Raw genomic sequence first — 19243 nt, 5'->3', positions numbered from 1 at the left:
AATTTTCTTTAGTATAATGAAATTTTGGAACATTGGCAAGTCAAAGGTGCACATAGGCAACGTGACGCTCTGTAACATGCTTTAAAATCGCATAGCAGATGGGTGGCTCTAGCTTATGCCCCGTGTCTAAACGTAATAGTAACCACTGGAAATTTATTGCAAAAATGCAATGTCATGATATCTGACAAAACAAAAATACAAACGGCAACACCTCAAAAGCATGGTCGTTCTTCGGAAGGTACATTGTAAACGGCGTGGTTTAAGGCTGAACGCAGAATGTTCTTGAAAATTTATGTATGTATACTTCAGCAGCGAAAAACCCAGCCACTTTTTCGTAAACGCTTCTAAACATTCAGAAGGCACTTAACTATATCATTGTTTATCGGTGTTGAAGTTTTTTCGAACCAGGGTCCAGAAGGCATATGCCCCGAACATGAGAGCTGCAGCTAAAGCAAAGCCACCAATCATCCGGTAGAAGTTGTCGTATGATCCCCTGGCATCACGGAACACACCTAGAATGAAGGCAGAAAGAAAAAATGAAAGAGCAACCCTCAGCTGCGTGAGAAGCTCAGCGTGAGAGTGCGGTCTGCTTGTAACTCCCGTAGAGTTTCTAAGAAATGCACATACAAAAGTGAAAGTGTGCTCCAGCCACTTGTCGAAGTCTCCCTTTCGTGTACTGAAGTTTTTAAATTAAGATATCTTAACGAGCGCGTATCTATGTAATTCAAAAGCTTACGTTTAGACTCCATAGAGAAGTCGGGTGGTTTTGAATGAAACGATAGGTGATTAAACCAAAGGATGTCTAACATCCGCGAATGTTGCCATGTGCGCGCCTGCACATATTCGAAGCTACGGTAGACTGACTTAGGGCAAATAATAGGGTAATTTAGGAAGGCTTCATGTGCGTAGCAAGTCTGAATTTTGCGTGTTTGGCCTCGCCAGAAATAAAAGGTTTGTAGTATATTTTATGCATGTTTGCTTCAAACTCTATGCTTACTTCAAGGAACAGGCAGAGCTAAGGCGTGCGGCTGATTATTCACACCGAGGTGAGCTCATTCGCGAACACTTTTTCGCACTTACCTATTATTGTGGGGCTTACGAGAGACAGGGGGGTCAAGGCCACACCAACGACACCGAAGCAAGCCGCTGTCCTCTCGACACCCAAGCACTCGGCCACTAGAACGTACTTGATGCACATTCCGTAACCGTGAGCGATACCTTCCATCACAGCGAGTGTGGTGACTGCCGGAAAGCTTGAGGCGTGAGGCATGGCCGTCATGCAAACGAAGATGCCAAGGAGGCTGACTGCGTACATTGGGCGGCGGCTAAACGGGAGGAAGTCTGTGAACAGCGTTATCACGAGGCGCCCGAAGCACTCTCCCATCGAAGCAAACATCGTTAGCTGTTTGGCCTTGTCGAGCACCAACCCCTTGTCGACACCGTAGTCTACGATGGTAGACATAAACTCGATGGCAGCGTAGTCGACTGCGACGGAGGCTACCAGAAGAACGTAGAACGCTGGCATGCGGAAGAGAGCCAGCGCATGATTTATAGTTATCTTTTCCAGGTCCATATCCTTCCTAGCTCCTTGGCCGTTCAACTGCGGTGTTGCCCTGCGTAGTGATATTTCTCTGTGTATAGCAATGATGCAGTACCTTGGTGTTTTGTACATTTTAAGCACATGTGGCGTAAATTCTCATTCGAAAGGAATGCGATAAAGTAACTGCTCAACGCAGCCTCAAAGATGTCACTCACTCACGAGGAACTAAAGATTAAAGCAATGACGTCACCGTACCGGCGAAAATTGCACTGCGCGGCTGGTGAGGCGCCGTGCTTTGCAAACGCGCACAACACTTTTGTTATCGATGTGTTGGTAACCGCAACGGCGAGCGTTGCTATCTGCCACCTCGGTGGTACGTCACTAGCGCTAAACTTTTATTGCGAAAGTAATACTGCTAGCACTTTTCTGCCGTCGGTGGAGGTCGTTCCTTTGCTCCGGCGCAGCTGCGGCGCACGACCACGTGACAGCGTGACGTCACGACCAGAGGAGAGCAGGGGCTCCAACTCGTCTCTTCGGCCGTAGTCGCTCCTTCGCTCGGCGCGGCGCCTACCACGTGACGGCCTCCTCGGCCCGCCGCGTGAGGGCGCTCGCTAGGAGAGGATAAGCGGGGCGCCGCAGGCGCGCTCCGCTTAGTCATGTCTGAGGAGTTGTTCAAGGCGTCGCTGGAGCGACGTGCTGCGCGCAAACGACGGCGCCATGCCGAGGACACAGATGAAGAAAGGCAAGAGCGGTTGGCTAAGCAACGCGCCAATGCTGCAGAATGGGGAGCCAGGCGGCGTTCTACAAGTTCAGTGAGCGAGAGTAGTTTCAAGGACTCTCTGAATGCCGAAGAATCGTCTATGAGTAGTGCAAACCATGTTGTGTACAGAGTAAATCCTTTAGTTGCACAAAAGGCGAAGCCATGCCAAACCACCAGCAGAGCCAACCGCAGCCAGGGAGCTATTGCTTTCGCAATCACTCAGGCTTAACCAGAGCTAAGCCACAGCTTTTTCTCTTGGGACTTTTATAAAGGCAGGGTCAAAAGTTTCCAGGCCATACGATGTGCTTTTGTGCACTGTGGCTGGAAATTTGCATCTGAAAACTTGGAAACTTCTGTGCGGGATAGGAAACTAAAATTCCTATCCGCTGAAAAAGTTGATAATTCCAAAGGCGTCCAAAGTGCCACAATATATGTCTTAAAGCAGGCGCTTTGGAATGGGAACTTTTGATACACCCTGTACATTAGTGTGCCGAAGTGAGTGACATCGTTGAGGATACGCTTCCTCGCTAGTACCTGTATGTGGCGCGTCTGAGAAGTAAATTAATATATCATTCAGTATGAAGAGTTTGGTAGTGGTTTAAATCCTTGGCAAGATTTTGCCATTTGCAGCCCTTAATACTTTGGAAAAGATAGAAATTCGGTGAAAGTTATTTTCTTCGAATTATTTCTGTCGCAAAAAATCAACATCATCATCAGCAGCAGCAGCCTGACTACGCCCACTGTAGGGCAAAGGCCTCTCCCATATCTCTTTAATTAATCCTGTCCTTCGCCAGTTGCGGCCCCCGTATCCCCGTAAATTTCTTAATCTCATCCGGCCACCTAGCTTTCTGCCGCCCCCTTTAATCTCATCCGCCCATCTCACTTTCTGCCGCCCCCTGCTACGCTTGCATTATCTTGGAATCCAGCCTGTCACCCTTAAGGACCAGCGGTTATCCTGCGTTCGCCTTACGTGGCCTGCTCAAGCACATTTATTCCTCTTGATTTCAACTAGGATGTCATTAATCCGCGTTTTTTTTGGACCCAACCACTTTGCCGGCTAGCGGGCTCCTAACGCTACACCGATAATTTTTCATTCCATAACTCGCTGCGTTGTCCATAACTTAAGCTGGGCCCCTTCCGTTAGCCTCCGTGTTTCTGCCCCTAGGTGAGTACCGTTAAGATGCAGCTGTTGTATACTTTTCTATGGAGGGATATTGGTAAGTTGCCATTCATGATCTCTGAAAGCTGCCATATGCGCTCTACCACATTTTTTGCGAAATAGGTTGCTACACACTTATATGCGAGAGCGGTTGGTGTTCAGTTTTGTACTGCGAGTAAATTGTTCCAAGAAAGTAGAATGGTTCTAACAAAAACTATTTTTGGAAGTAGTGGTGCCCTGAAAAGAAGCTTAGTGGGTCGGCGATAGCAAGAAGTGCACTTAGCTGTCGACAAAAGCCGTTATATCGAATGCTCTAGACAGTGTTCAGTTTTAAAGTGAAAACGAACAGTGGAGACAAAATGCCTAAGATGTCGGCAAGCACCTCAAACACATTACAAAGAGCCGCACATTGTTGCGATTTTTGAAGAGCCCGCTGGTTGAGATTCATATTACGCAACGTGCTAGCGGTGGAAGCAGAGAAGCAAACATATAAGCACAAGAGAGCTCTGTGTAAATATTTATATTAAGTTAGTTTACCAAGGAAATCAGGGGATTTCGGTTCTCCCATGTCCGGCGCTTCTTAGTGGACACCAATTGCTTTACGGTAGGCTGTGCGAATATTGCTCTTTCTTAGCTGAATCTAATACGAATAGCGCAACTTCGTTGCCGAATCGAATACGAATAGAATACTGATATAACTGAATATAATATGAATCGAGAATCTATGCTACTATTCGCTAATTGTACGAATAATCGTACCATGGAGCAGTGGTGTCAAACATTGAAGCGCTGGGGAAAGAGCTGCGGTACGTGCTATAACTCTAACTATAACGGTGCTATAACAAAGACAATTTGTGGAAACCGTAAATAAAGCGAAAATTCTCGCACAGAGAAAACGCTTTACACGACCTTACTTGAAAAAGTACGTGCCAACCAAGGAGTCCTCACTCAGACAGTCCTACGTGGCTTTTTCTTGAATTTTTATACAGTTCACAAATAAAGAAGTTAGAGCGGTCATGTTCGGAGGCCAGTCCTAGATATCGATTAAACAAAGAAGTTTTAATGCGAAATAGCCACAACCCATGAAGGTTGAGCTCAACTTTGAAGCTAGGCCTTGGCTAAAAAACGAAAACAAAATCACGGAAACAATAAGAACACCCTCTCCGCGTGATATTTTCTTCCTCTGCAATTTGTACGTGCAGCCTCACGTTCGACGTATACCACCGCACCTGCGTGCCATTTCGTCAAGGATGGCGTGTCCGTTTCGCTAACTGGCACGGTGCCTTGAGTAATCGCGTTGGCGCCGGTTGTCATAACACAGTCGACGGCGAAGTGGTGGATGGCGACGCGCAAGGCAGGAAACTAGCCCCGCGACGCTGCGGAGCCGCCATTAATGCCTGCAAGCGAAAGGGACAGCTTTCGTTTACCTATTTGCAGGCCGCATATTTCCGCTGTACGGTATGCGGATCCGCTGACGTGAGAACGTAGGGCCTAATCGAGTGGCGCCGCCTGTAGACGGTGTCACGCAGTAGGTAGTCCCTTGGCACCGCCCGGGGACTCGCGGTTAACAACGCTAACAGTCTTCGCCCGTCGTAGCCGCGTTGTTAAGCCTACAATGAGGTATGTATGCGCCCTACTTCTGTGTATGATTAGGGGACGCGCCCGCTTGGAGCACCGAGAACTCTCGAGAACAACTAGAGGCTTACGGTGGCCTCAAGCTAAAGGAATGAAAAATGTAACGAGGCCTTAATGAGGTGCGGCCTTACATCCTACAGCGTAGCGGGCTTGGCTAGCCGCGGGCCAGTTGCGTACAGTAATCAAAAAGGTTACGAGGCCTTAATCAGGCACAGTCCTACATCCCCCTACGTAGCGGACTTGGCTAGCCTCGGATCAGCTGACAGCCCCGTTTTCTTTCGTGATCCTGGCCCAGAGGTGTCCTCAACGATTAATATTTTGACGTAGTGGTGACTGCAGTCCGGCGAACAGGAAAACAGCGAGAATGGCTTCTAAACGAAACTCTTTCTTTGAGCTAACTTGCGCCCGCAAAGAACTGAATCATTCGGCGGCGGCGTAGTACCAAGCGTGCTCGTCGAACAGAATGCCTGCCGCTCTCGGCCATGCTCTTTTTAAAGCTGATAGCGAACTTTCGAGATAAAGCTTGGAAAGTTGCCAGAACATTCTTGAACAATGTAGAATCGGTTCCACCTGGATACGATCAATCGAGATAAATAAAGGCGCGGCTTGCATCACAAAGAAAGCGATAAAGCGGCGTGCCGGCAGCTTTGAACAAACATTCGCGGAAATATCGCATCACAAAAAAAGTTTTTGTTTCTCTCCCTCTGTCACCGACAATTCGTACCACGAGTTTACAGAAGCGATAAACGCGATATTGGAATTGTGCTTTAATTTCACCAGCTCTCCAGAAATGATTGAACACTTGTGATACCCCGCCGCAGTGGCTGAGTGGTTACGGCGCTCGGCTGCTGGCCGAAAGACACGGGTTCGATCCCGTACGCGGCGGCCGAATTTCTATGGAGGCAAAATTCAAGAGGCTCGTGTACTGTGCGATGTTAGTGCACGTTAAAGAACCCCAGGTGGTCGAAACTTCCGGAGCCCTTCGCTACGGCGTCCCTCATAGCCTGAGTCGCTTTGGGACGTTAAACCCCAATTACCCAAACTTCTTGTGATGGTTGTGTCGGTCTAAATTTAATACTATATGAGCGAAGCTCACCTGTGTGTAACAATGTCGAGCGCGTTAAACTCTTAGGGATCTGTGTACATGTGTCGCTTTAAGATTTATTTTTTGAATGCCAGATGGCACCTGCAACCTCTTTGGAGTCATAGCATGGTGGGCTACCAAGCAGCTCGTTGCTGGATTAAGGTGGGCGTCAATTTCTCATGCACCTTTGCCCATTAAGCCAATTGTTCATCAACAACAGATCATTCACGAATATTATTGCTGCAGTCAGTGCGTATTCTCACCCTATTACACGCTGTCGGATTTCAAAGGCTCGTGTTACTACTCGTTGTACACTCCAAGTTTGTAGCACGAAGTTTCAGAACGAGCGCTAATGATTTACATCGCGGAAGGTTACTTTCAACTAGCTTTGGATTGAAAGAAATTACTGCGAACGAAAATGCTTTTCCTGTAAACGTGACTGAGGTGACAGTCAAATCTGGTTTCTTCTGCAGGCGTTGCTCTCTCAGCGCGCGCGAAGCTGCCCGTTCGTGACCATGTGTTTCACTTGATCGGATAAATTCCATACCGATAAATTTTCTTCTAAGAATGCGCTGCTTAATTACATTTCAATTACTGGAATTACAGGTACTATTCAATATGTGAAGCTAATGTATCTGAGGAAATGTTTAAATTATTCGAGTGAACAGATTGAATAGAGAAATGCGGGAAAGCATCCTTGCCTTACCTCTCACTTAAAACCGTGCTGTCTACGGTAGTTACGCTTGGGCGGGATGCGGCACTTGCTGCTTGCACAGAATACGTGTTGGCTCGAAGCTTGCAGACAAGTATGGAAGAAGGGTTTTTGGTCAGCATTACGATTGGTATCGTCTGCATGAGCAGACCACCGAGAATTAGAAGTGCCCCGTTGAGGGCGTACGTGTCCACCAGCCGAGTCACCACGAATGGACTGATGACTCCAGCCAATCCCGAAGTGACAAACTTCAGCGACGTCGCCACTCCCTGGTATTTGTCGAAATATGGCAGTGTGTATACCGTAGCCGATATCAAGAAGAGCCCGTACCCGAATCCTACAAACAAAGAATGCAATACATCGTCACCGCATGTAGTTCGCTACAAAGGCTTTCACACAGGGAAAACTCACAACCTCAATGTATGAAAACAGTTTCTGGCACGAAATCCTTGTTACGATCAGAACAAAAAACCACATGCAACACGGCGGCTCTCAGAAGGCGCAACCCTTACGAAAATGGCAGATATGGGCCAGATATATTTTATATATGGCTGTATATACTCATATATGGGATCGTATACAGTTAAATAGGTCCATATATGGTCGTATATACGGCCAGATATGACCATGGGAAACCTGATATGCCGCAATATACTGCTATATATGGGCGTATAAGACCACAAATACGGGCAGATACGGCCATAAGGTACCTTATATAGTGCCATATACTGTTATATATAGTCGTATTTGAGTCCTTATATAGATGCTCTTTCTTTATATGGGGACCTTGAAATCCTTATATGGAAACAATCTCGCAGATATGGAACATATCCTACCTCATATGTGGGGTGCTTGTGCCATATACTTCCGAACTTAAATAATTAACTTTGAGTCAAACATGATAATATTGGTTAATTAAGATGGTGAAACACACCGCACAACAAGGTACTAAGCTTTGTATGATTGAGGCTTCAATCAAGTTGGACTGCTATTACATAGCGGTGTTTAACTAAGGTGAATTAAAATAGAGTGCTATAAATCACCTTCTACTTTGCTATGATTTAAATGTACTAATACATGCATATACGCGCTTTCTATCTTGGGTGGACTTCGAACCTTCCTGACGAACTGAACCTTCCTGACTGGGTCTAAATAAGCGGATTACAAGTCCAGCGAGTTGGTTGCGATCGAAATCATAGTTTTTAAGATTATTGATAGATTATAGAGTCCCGAACGTACAACAAGCGCTTCGGGATCGAACTCAGCCCCTTCGCAAACGTGATGAATACTCAAACCATCAAGCCGGTGGTGCGGTGTACGTTCCTTCTCTGGGCGCTGTTCCCCAAAACTATGTCGTTCTGAAGGACTGGGAAACCTGCATTGTTTGCGGTAATGCCAGACAACAAACGTTTGCAAAACCGCAGCAGCATACAGCCATTTCTTGTCCAGGAGCGTAAATAACACATCGCTCCTTGCGGCACAGTGATGAAGATTAAAACGCTCTAGTATAATTGTCAGAGAAAAAATACAAAATGTTTGGAAATTCATTTATCTAGAGTTGCCAGCAAAACGTTTACAATGCAGACGAGAAAAACTCCACAGCTACACGCAAATCTTTTACCCATCGCCTTTTCCGCGCCGCCGAGTCTCCGTGGTGTACTGACCAAGCTCGCCATTCTACTCCGACTGTTGTGCCAAGCTGAACAGTTTGTAAAAAATCTTCTGCAAATAGTTCTTGATACTATGCGCGTTGGTCTGTTTCTTTTCGCCTCAACTTTTTCTTCTCTTCATAATCCAACCTCCCCTGCCGGCCGATATTCAGATGCCAGTTCTGAGACCGGCCGCCACGGGGAAGCAAGACATCCTTTATTTGCGTATTAAATGAGTCGCCGCTGTGTCCACGGTAAGCCACCATATAGTGCCTATAGTACCACTCACGGCAAAATGTTCCTTACCCTACTGAGCGAGAGATGGCGTTGCTGAGGCGGTGAAAAAGCGGACCCTCGAGACCCCCCCAGAACAGCAGAAAAGCGACACATAGTCCAGGTCCGCGTCACTTTCCCCCTTTCTTTCGCTCCGAAAGGCACGCAGCAGAGCTTTGCAGAGGGGCGTTGCAAGCGCGAGTGAAAAGCACCATAGCACCGTCTCCCGCGACTCCCCACAATTGACCGGACAGACCTGTCACCCATACCATTGAGAAGTTGCGCCTAACGCCCTTTCTCTTGAAAAAAACCAGTTCCGCACGTGTTTTGCACGTGTTGGACTGCCTGGAAATCTGTTTGCGCTGACGCTTGCTTTTTCCTTCGTGCTAGAACGCTGACGAGATTAAGACGGTTAGGAAAATGTACAAGGGCGATAGAAAATAATGTGAACAGCATGTTGCCTACGCACTGCGAAATTGGAATTCATGTCTGTAGCGTACTTGTGTTCGAATTAGGCGCTGCGCTGTTCGCATTTCTTTCCATCGCGACAGTACCCTCTCAGGTGCAGGTTCCATGAAAGAGTGGTCAGCGATTTTTTTTTTCTGCGCCGAACCTGAAAAAAAAAAGAACTGACAGTGCATCCTTCGTGGAGCAGATATTTGACGAAACCGCCGTCACCGTTGCGCCGACATGTATGTCGCAAGTAAATGGCAAGTTCATTTAAGACGTGGAATTCGAGCTTAATACCCTTTTTTTTATGGCACGGTCATTTTCGCAAAATACTTAATTTTGTTGAATAGCTGAGCACTTCGATTGACGCAACTTTTTTGGCCAAATAGTTGGAATTTCTTTACGTTTTTCGCCGAATAAAAACGAGTATGTGTTTATTTGGACGTAAAATAAAGATAGGCGAGGCTGAAAACAAAAACGAAAATACGCGCGAAATGTCCTTACCAGCTGCTCGCTTACGGCTAATAGAAAAAATGGTATAGTTTGGTCAGTCACTACGCAGTGGTTGGTACATTTAATTTAATGCCGATTGCAGCGCACGTGCATTCCCAAAACAATTTATTTGCAGAGCCATCTCTTATATTCAAATACTCACTCATGTGCAAGCCAATATCTTTACTACTTTTACTTTTAGACATTTTTTACATATAGCAAAATAACTTGGAAATTGAGCCGGGCGTCACACAAAGGAACAATGAGGCGATCACTGACCTTGCCTCACACGCGTCTGCCTAACGCAGCTGTTGATGTCAGCCTCCAAAATATTTGTTTGCGTTACCTGACCGGCGGAGGGCTTTACAGGAAAAAAAAATAGTTTCGTTAGCGTGAGCTCTACGACTAAACACTGCATGCTTAGTGAATTACAATGAAAATTCGTCAGAAATAATATACACGCGCAACATACCAAACCAATTTAGCAAGAGAAAACCGCCTACTTCAGCTTGCGCACAGAAGTTATCCAGGCTTGCCGTCTCTCGTTCTCAATCATTTCACAGACAACAATTCCCTGGAAAACCATTTTTGAATGAAAAAAAGTGTATGAACGCATTTTTTTTATACACTGGAAGATTTCACTATACCAACCTCCCGTCGACATGCTTGCGTGGTTTTTTTTTTGTCTTGCTATTAATGTTTTTGTTATCGCTCGATGCGAGCGATGGAAAAGTTCTGCAAGATTTTGCTACACATAGAAAAGATTCCCCATTACCTCCAAAATTTCCTCAGCAGTAGATTACAAATTTCGAATATTGATTTTTTTTTTCCAGGAATTTGGGACATATGTCCAGGAAATCTATAGAGTTACACTGGCTGCTCTTGGCCGTTGATGTTGTGAGAACTATTGTGGCAGCAAACGACACAACAATACGTTTCTACACTCTCTCAACGTCGCGGCATTCCAGTCATGACTCACAACGAGCGGCAACCCCTCTTTTGTGCACCCACGAGCAGGACGGCACGTGCTCACAATGAAAGAAAGAGTGTCAGCAGCGCGAGCAGCACGGGTACCAGTCGAGGCGTTGCTGACTCAATGCGCTCCGCCGGCGACGTGCCCCCACAGAATTTCGGAAATGACCAGCAGGCATGAAAAAAGTGCAATATGATCGCTGTTTTACATTCTTTACAAGTCCGGATAGTGAAGCTGGCTGACTGGCTCCAGCATTAGGTGAATTAAAACGAGGACACAGCTATTAAATCGCAGTTTTTCATGCCTCACTCATTGACGTCCCACTCATAGGGAAGTTATTGAAATTTAAACAGCAAGACAAAAAATCGATAATAAATTATTTAGCAGTTCTAGGAACACCACGTGGTACTCCATGTATAAAAATGCCTCACGCATCATTACAGAGAAGAAAACACGCACCCAGAAGTTAGGTGTCCATTCTCCTTTAAGAGCCCTTACAGTTTGAAGCACAGGTGTCTAATTGACTCACATAATGAAATCAGCCGCATACCTAACATCCGCATACATAACATGGTCGGCTGGAATTGCGAAAAACGCATCGTTACTACACAAACACAATGGTAGTGCTATATACTGGATGTCTCAGGATGAACACTGCTTTGCTTTATGCACATGTATTCCGCTCAGAGAAGCATGGGTGCAAGTAAACAAAAAGACTAAGCATTTCTTGCTGAGTATGTTACAGGACTTTTGTGTTAGGTATTTCCTCAGGGCATTAATTTAATTAGGGACAGCAGAGGAATTTTGACGTGATGTATCGCATTGCGATGATAAACTTCAGGAAGGGTTTAGCGATGTGAAATGCAATAAATTACTGTACAAAATGTAATGCACTTTCTAGTTTTCTTTCTATTGATCCAGAAAAGGGTTTTAGATGGCGGGAATTCACCAATATCAATATAAAAATTTTAAACCGCTCTATGCAACGTGATACAAATCCATACAGAAAAACTTGTAAGCGAGACATCGTGAGAAACTACATAAGCACGCACAGAAAAACGACATCGTACCCACAACGCGCACGCATGCATGTAAAAAAAACCGCCCTAACCCGCTGAACCACACAGATGTATAAAAAACCGTAGTCTGAAACTACAGATGCTCGCTCCAAGAACGCCCCCCAAAACCACTGCCTATTACTCAGCGCATTCCTTCTCTTTACACAAAGAAACAAAGCAACTCCTAGGACTCCTACCAGTGATGGCACATTGAAAACACCCCAGACTATGTAAATCCGCTCCCAGTTTGCACTCATGAATTTAGTTCCAAAATATACTCTGTTCCAGTGGACCCTCATGTGCATGCGCAAGCATGCATGATCTCCATGGAAAGAGATGTAATTTTATCTTCGATATACAAACACAGCAGTAGGTCGAGCCACGCATAATTAACGAAGTTTGTTTTCGCTTTCGGAGGGAATATTTTGGCGCTCTCCTATCTGACTGCAAACTGAGCGAGAGAGCGACGTCCACCTTCCCCCCTCCCCCTTCCCTGTTACCCAGATGACGTCACTCGTGCTCGCCAAACTGCATCGCATGGAGCGTATACTTAACTTGGACACCACAGCCATCGTTCGGCTATTAAAACCCCATTCGAAACACCATGTGAGAAAAAAAATACTATGTAAATTATTTACTGGTCAGATGTTAACAGCCCATTTTGTTCCGTCTACAGCAAGGCAAGCGAACAGCCCATGTGAACAAAACAAAATATTTTGCCTGTGTACTTTCAGCTGTTGTACAGAACTAGGCTGATTCCTGTGTCTGGGTGAAGGATCTACCTAAGTACATATTTTTTAAGTGGCTCCAAGTGAATACTTCTCTGCAATGTAGAAAAAGAAGGCGATATGCGTGCTCGCGTTTCATTCCGGCTGGATTGTATAGCCGATCCTAGTTATAATGAACCTGACGCTCACGCTCATTCTGTTTGCTTCTTAGTATGATGACTCCCCATATTTCCTCAAAAAAATACTAAATCATAGAAAGAAAGCTTTTGTCTCTTGAATTGAAGTCCATTGTGCACGCAGCCAGACCATATCACGGCGCTTTCCGAGCTCTCCAGCGCCGTCATGAGCTGCTTCGATGAGACCCTTGCTTTCGACGAATAAGCGCTAGTCCGCATTGTTCGCGTATGTGGTCTCGGCTTTTGTGCAGAGCGAATACGCAAGTTTTGGCGAATGCAAACGGTCATAAGTGAAGTTTTGGAAACTGCAACCCTTAGCGGAGGATTGCTGATATCGCAGGACGAATAGAACGAGCGGGAAGCGCCGGTGTCACCCGGCATGCCGAGCATTGCTTTAGGGAGCTGTCAACAGTCGACCACTGGCGCCGCTCGCGGATAACAAATCAGATCATTTTCATTGATGCGATCAATCGTCGAACATGCTTCTGGATAAAGCAGTTCAGCACAGAGTATTTGTGGTATGGAAGAAAGCGGATCTACCACGACCGGGAAGCGCCAGTTCTCCGGCTATCAGGTGTTTCGTCGCAATCATCCGGTCTTCTTGCAGTGATCATGCTGTGTAAACAAGCATAGTTACAATCCGCGCATCAGAAAGAGAATATTCAACATAGCTTGCGTTTTATGCCATATACAAACGATAACAGGTATGCAGACAACGGTGGCACTGCAGTGCAGTCGACATTTGTGTATTCCCGCTGAAATTTCACGCGCACGCTGTAAATGCTGAATGACGAGTCATTAACTTGAAGTACTAAATTAGCGACAACGCAAGCAGCGTGCTAAACAAAGAGGAGAAGAAACAAGTCAGCAGCAGATGTCGAAATCAAGAGGGCCGATGCAGTTGCGGGGCGCGGCTCTGAGGCAAGATAATGGCCACCGCCAATGACAGGGGCGGTCTCTGTTCGCATTTCGTAAGCATTTGAAACCGTCGAATGTCGGCCGGACGCCGAAGAGCCTCTGAGTGCTCAACTTTCCGCTAAGATAACTTTTTGTCATTTTACCGCAAAGCTCTGTCGACTCGAGTGGCGATCGGTTCGACGCGATTTCAAGCAGCCGTGTAGCACGCATTGGGCATGGCAAGGAAAATACTAGCGATAACGTAAAGGGGAGCGATTAGAGTATTACAGAACAAACTGGTGTCATCCATATCTTAGCACTAACAAAATGCGGAAAAAATGAGCTTAGGGTGGCCAAGTAACGAGCCGAACAAAGGTCGGCGTTTAGAGTGGCAGAGTGGACTCCAAGGGCAGCGAGTCACAGTCAAAGCTTATGGAATGTATGATGTGCAGATGTGACAAAAAACAAGGGTAGCCTGACCCTGCCCGACTGAATTCAACAACAGCTAATCGGTGGTCGATGGTAGGGTTCTTTGTCTTGTAAAATTGATCACGGATGACGATGATGACGATCCCCGTCTTCAACTTTGGAGTGAAAAGCGACCCTCAGATCAGGCAATTCGGTTCTTACAGCCGTTGCAGCCTTCTGCTTCTCCTTAAAGAACTACAACATGTTGTTGTGCGCTGCAATGGAGTACAGCGCACACAAATCCCCCCGCCCCCCCTCAAAAAAAAAATAAAAATTCCGACCCAATCCGTGCAATTATGCATGGAAAACAGTATATACCAGCGATCTAATTGTTCCAATGAAGTATGCTCACTGCTGTTCCCTGGAAGAAGGCATTTGTTGCTGAGTTTTGTGTGTTCATGACGACGAGCACTAGATGAAGCTGAAAAGTGTTTTGTTTCATTCTAGGCAAGAGAAATCGAAGAAACATCACGAGATGCACCTGGTCATCACACCAGGGAGAGGTTTGGCGCCCTTGGTCACTCTAGTCAGGTCGTAATCACGTCAATTTAACCGGACATTGAAGATACCTCAGAACGCCGTCGTTTTTTGAAAAATTCAGGCAAAGATAACGCCCTAACACAATGACTGCCTGTGTTTTCACAAAAACAAGCACTTAAGCCTCAACAAGTAATTAGAATTTTAAGAGGTTTGTTAGGAAATTAACGGCGATAATTCCACCACACTATACGGCCGCTTGGCCGAATAACTTGCATACAGAAACCGCTGTGGTGTACCGCTAATCATTTCTTAATATAAATTGTGAAACCGCACCTTCACAACATCATTTATGTGTGCAAAAAACTCATGAAACCTATTTGTCCAAAACGGAAATTGCCGTTTGACTAGCTACATATTTGATAGAGAAGGCGCGCCGTTACCTTTGATAACCAGCTGAAACGTTCCCGTAATCCACCCTGTCCTAAAGCAACAAACATGTAAAATGACGTGATTATGTGCCACAACAACAAGAGAAGACCGCTCACGCATGGGGTGCCGAATCTGCGGAACAAGCAGATGCTAAATCTGCGAGCGAATGCAAACGTCAAGCTGCGCATCGTATCAATCTCTAGGAAAGGCGATTGGGACCTTTGTGATGTATCTGACGTGATGTATGGTCGAATTCATTGCGCAGTGTCCAGCACAAGGAGCAGAGAGCTAGCGATTTTCGAAATTCGCTTTAACAATCACTTCGAATATAACAGGTCTCAATCAAGCCTCTCTTTGGTTTATGTAGATAGGATGAAATATTTATTCGGTTCAGTTTACATAATACGTTCTACAGAGTGATCCGAAAACACGACGCAGCAGGGGTATCGTTAGTTATATTTATTTTGATAAAGATACACGCGATATAAAGCCCCATCTCGATGGACACTTCCAAGGCATGCACGCGAAGCGCCTGCGCGCCCAGCACGCGCCGCGACGGGCGTCGAAAAGTGGCATGAACCTCCATGCTCCTGGTGCTGGCTCGCTCCCCCTCTGGAGCCGACTGAAAAAAATGTCAAGCCGTGAACAAGAGATGGTCTGGGAGCTGCAAGGATTCCAAGAAAATTTAGGGGAGGCTGAAAGAGCTTCAAGCCATGAAGAAAAAGAGTCCCCGAGAGCCCCCGCGGTCCTCCCATTGTTGTAAACCGGACCCCGCTTCTGACGCGCGCGCGAGCGCCCGTGCGCAGGTGCCGATATCTGACATGCACAGATATGCACAGATATCTGCTAAGGAAGGCATTGGTGGCGCCACCCTTCACTGTCGTCTGTTGCACAGAGCTAGAAGCCGGACTCTGCAGTGTGCTACGCACTTTCCTCCCGGGCGAGCAATTTGCGGTTATACCCGTTGCATCCACTTGTTTTCCCTTTGAAATCATGGTACAGCGCCACACTTGTGCGTTTTGAGGAAGAAGACAGTTTTGACGTCGTTAAAATGACCTGCGCCAAGCATGCATGGGATGATGAGCCATCGGAAGGATCCAGGGTGCAAGTGAGCGGGAAATACCAAGGTTTCTGTGAACCTGCAATCATCAATATTTCAGGTAAGCCTGAACAACCATTTACTGTTTTTCCCGTATTGCTTTGTTGTTTACCTTTGTCAATGCTGTCGGCAGTTTTCGATGATAGGGCTATAAATTAAGCTAAATGGTATCATAATGCATGATTTATTTGTAAGCTGGGCTATATGCAGTCGAAGAGTAATCTCTCATTTTTCAGTAGCGAAATTTTTACCGCCACCGAGTTGCGTTCCTGCCAGCGGTAGTTCAAGTGCATGATATGAATTTTGTAACGCAAAAAACATAGACTAACCTCGCTATGCACATTGCGGGGCTAGTTACGGATGTATTTTCTAAGTAACGAGACGTAGACAACAACCTGTCATGGATTCTGTCATATGCACGTATCAGGAACTGAACCCTTTTCATTGTCGTAAGTAATAGTGCTAATTCTATTTTAACACGGGATCAGCATTGCTGCGTTCTGCGTATCCAATTAGGTTAAAATTACCCCATTACATTTGCCACAAGGCTTGCGCTCTACAGCTAAGCAGGAGCAGTGGAATGAAGAGCTGGTACGCGTTTTATTTCGGGTGGTTAGTGCGTACGAACGTTTTTCAGAAACAATTGGCGTATACCTGTTTCCGTTCGCGGTTGTGCCAGGAAACTTTAATGGTAAAGCCCGGAAAAAAAAGCATGAGGCTAAGCTTTTAAAGGGGCATCGCGATGATTTGCTCTGTACCAGTTAATGTTATTAAATAGGTTCATCATGCGTTCCAGAGACCAGAGCAAAAAAATTATTGAAATCGGAGCATGCAAGCCAAAGTTATTCCACTCTGAAAATTCGAAATGAAAAGCTCAGACGAAAACGCATTTCACTCTCCCATTTCACTCACCCAGTACCGAGATTGGGCTCAACCAATCAGAACCGCGCCTAGCGCCCACGCAGCGGAAGCGTGCATGCAGTTGTTGCTTTGTCGGGGCTGTAGACAGCCTCGCATTTTAACGGCGTCTTCCCCCTTGTACGCGACGCCGTAGTAAGGGCAGGGCTGGCTAACGACAAAGGAAGCTCCCCGAAGTTTCTTTTTTAGTCGGAATGTAAGGCTGTCAGCGGTAGCCCCCCTCCCCCCCAAACTCGACTTCCGTCTCCTGTCCGGCCTTTCTCTCCACATTTTGGGCAAGGTGTGTCGACTTGCTTTTTTTTCGCTGCCGTCTTGGTATGGTCACGGCCGGTCTCGACGCGCGCGCTTTCTGGTCTGAGCCAACGTTATTTGAACAGCGCTGGCCGCCATGAAGGTTTGAAGCGGAATGGAAAGTGTCGCCCATAGCTGTATTCTTGTTAGTTTTCGTTCGCTTTCCCTGCTTCTTTCCAGTTTTTGTGGCATGCGAAAAAGCTTTCAGTACTCAGAGACAAAATATTTTGGATCCATTTCGCAAGTATGAAGGAACAATATGCAAACTGGACGCCCAACCAATGAGAAAGGCGGCGCCCTATCTGGATGCCACCTCATTTCCGCTGCCGCAAATGGCCGCCGCGTTGCGACACCATCGGCTCGAAACAAGCATTTCTAGCGAAGATTAAAATATCAAATATTATGATTTCGGTGATCTCATTGCGCGTTCAGGACTCACAATGTCCCTTACTCTGCATACAAAGATTAAAGAACCCATGCTTTATGTACGTCGCAGGGCACCTTTAATATCCCACAATGGATTTTACGGTAGGGTGTCTCGGATTCAGTGCATAATTCTTCGACTTATGCTACTGTGGCCATGTGCACAAGTTCTGCGCAGATTTATATTATGATCGCTCAAAATTATCTCCCACGCAGCCTACACAACGGCCCTGCCGACCAAGAAGGGGCGGGAGCTCTCCGGAAAGCTGCTGTTGCTGGCCGTGGGCACTAAACTCAGCGAATTAAGGAGCGAGAAAGAAAAGCATCGACGATAAGAAGCATACAGAACTATAGAACCACAAGAGCATTAAATGTACCCCAATAAAATTTCCTGCGCAATTTCTGTGTGGTAATTGTGTTACTTTGTGTTACTTGTGTTACCCATGCTATAAGCTTATCAGGAGCTTTAGAGCAGCATAAAACCGAGTGGTTTTTCAATTTAAAGCAGCACTTAGAGATGTATTGGATGACATTTTTTAACGTTTACACATTTTTATTTTACAAAGTGCGAGAGATATGTCGGTTTGGTCAGTGACGGTGGACCGTACAGCAAGACGGGCATTATGTACGTAATAGAGCTCAATAATCTGAAAAATGATTAATTATATTGTAAGCACAACATGCGACCTTCGTCTTCATCTGTACATATCCATCATCATCGCTCAAAGCACAACATGCGACCTTCGTCTTCATCTGTACATATCCATCATCATCGATCATCTTCTTCTTCGAAGGGTTGGTCGCCATACTTGCGGGTGCCATTAAAGCTCGCTCCATCCTGCGCTCTGTCTCCTGTCTCACAAGTGGTGGAGTGTGCTCTCGATCCCTGCGTCCTCTCTGCCGCCAGACTGCCAAACTACCCCTTCGACGGCTATTTCAACCTTGACCGCCGCACCCATTGACTTGATGCCAGCTCCCAGTCTTGGCGATCTCGCCTCAGCGCAGCGGGCCGACCCTTACTGCCGGACTCTTATCGACCGTCTGAGCGGTGCTACGCGGCCACCGAATTCCCGCCTACGTCGCCAACTTAACTCTTTCAAGCTAGTCGACAACATCCTTCTTTGGCACAATTACAGCCCCTTCGGTGACTCATGGGTGCCTGTCGTACCCCGTTCTCTTCGCCGAGAAGTTTTGCAGGCCTTTCATGATGACCCCCCGGCTGGCCACTTAGGCTTTCAGAAAACTTATGACCGCATCAAGCGCCGTTTCTTTTGGCCTGGCCTCTCAACCGCTGTTGGAAAATATATTGCGTCTTGCATCTCTTGCCAACGTCGTAAACGGAGCACGTCTGCCCCTGCGGGCCTTCTACAGCCTCTCCCCTGTCCTTTCTCCCCTTTTGAAGTCGTTGGGATTGACCTCTACGGTCCCTTACCATTAACACCAACGGGCAACCGTTGGATCGTCACTGCCATCGACCACTTAACTAGATACGCTGAAACGGCCCCTGTTCCTTCCGGCTCTGCTTCAGAGATCGCCCACTTCTTCCTGA

General features: G+C 46.4%; 1 protein-coding gene and 1 long non-coding RNA gene across 2 annotated transcripts in view; one reads left to right on the top strand and one right to left on the bottom strand.

The window, feature by feature from the left end:
- Nucleotides 1-372: 372 nt before the first annotated feature.
- Nucleotides 373-19243, bottom strand: part of LOC149362787 (monocarboxylate transporter 12-like) — a 38291-nt gene continuing 19420 nt past the window's right edge. Inside the window, exons 3-5 of the mRNA XM_089569815.1 lie at nt 6885-7227; nt 1081-1613; nt 373-512 (exon numbers count right to left, since the gene is read on the bottom strand). Coding sequence (XP_089425941.1) covers nt 373-512; nt 1081-1613; nt 6885-7227 — 1016 coding nt within the window. The remainder of the gene's footprint in view (nt 513-1080; nt 1614-6884; nt 7228-19243) is intronic.
- LOC149362788 (uncharacterized) lies at nt 15076-18097 on the top strand. The gene is made up of 2 exons (XR_016288530.1): nt 15076-16123; nt 17911-18097. It is a non-coding gene; the product is annotated as an uncharacterized LOC149362788 (long non-coding RNA).

The sequence above is a fragment of the Amblyomma mixtum genome, chromosome 2 (genome assembly GCF_055824585.1).
Source record: "Amblyomma mixtum isolate Tamu chromosome 2, ASM5582458v1, whole genome shotgun sequence".
NCBI classification, from domain to species: domain Eukaryota; kingdom Metazoa; phylum Arthropoda; class Arachnida; order Ixodida; family Ixodidae; genus Amblyomma; species Amblyomma mixtum.
Note: the sequence above shows the minus strand (reverse complement) of the source record. Positions and strands in the feature narration are given on the sequence as shown.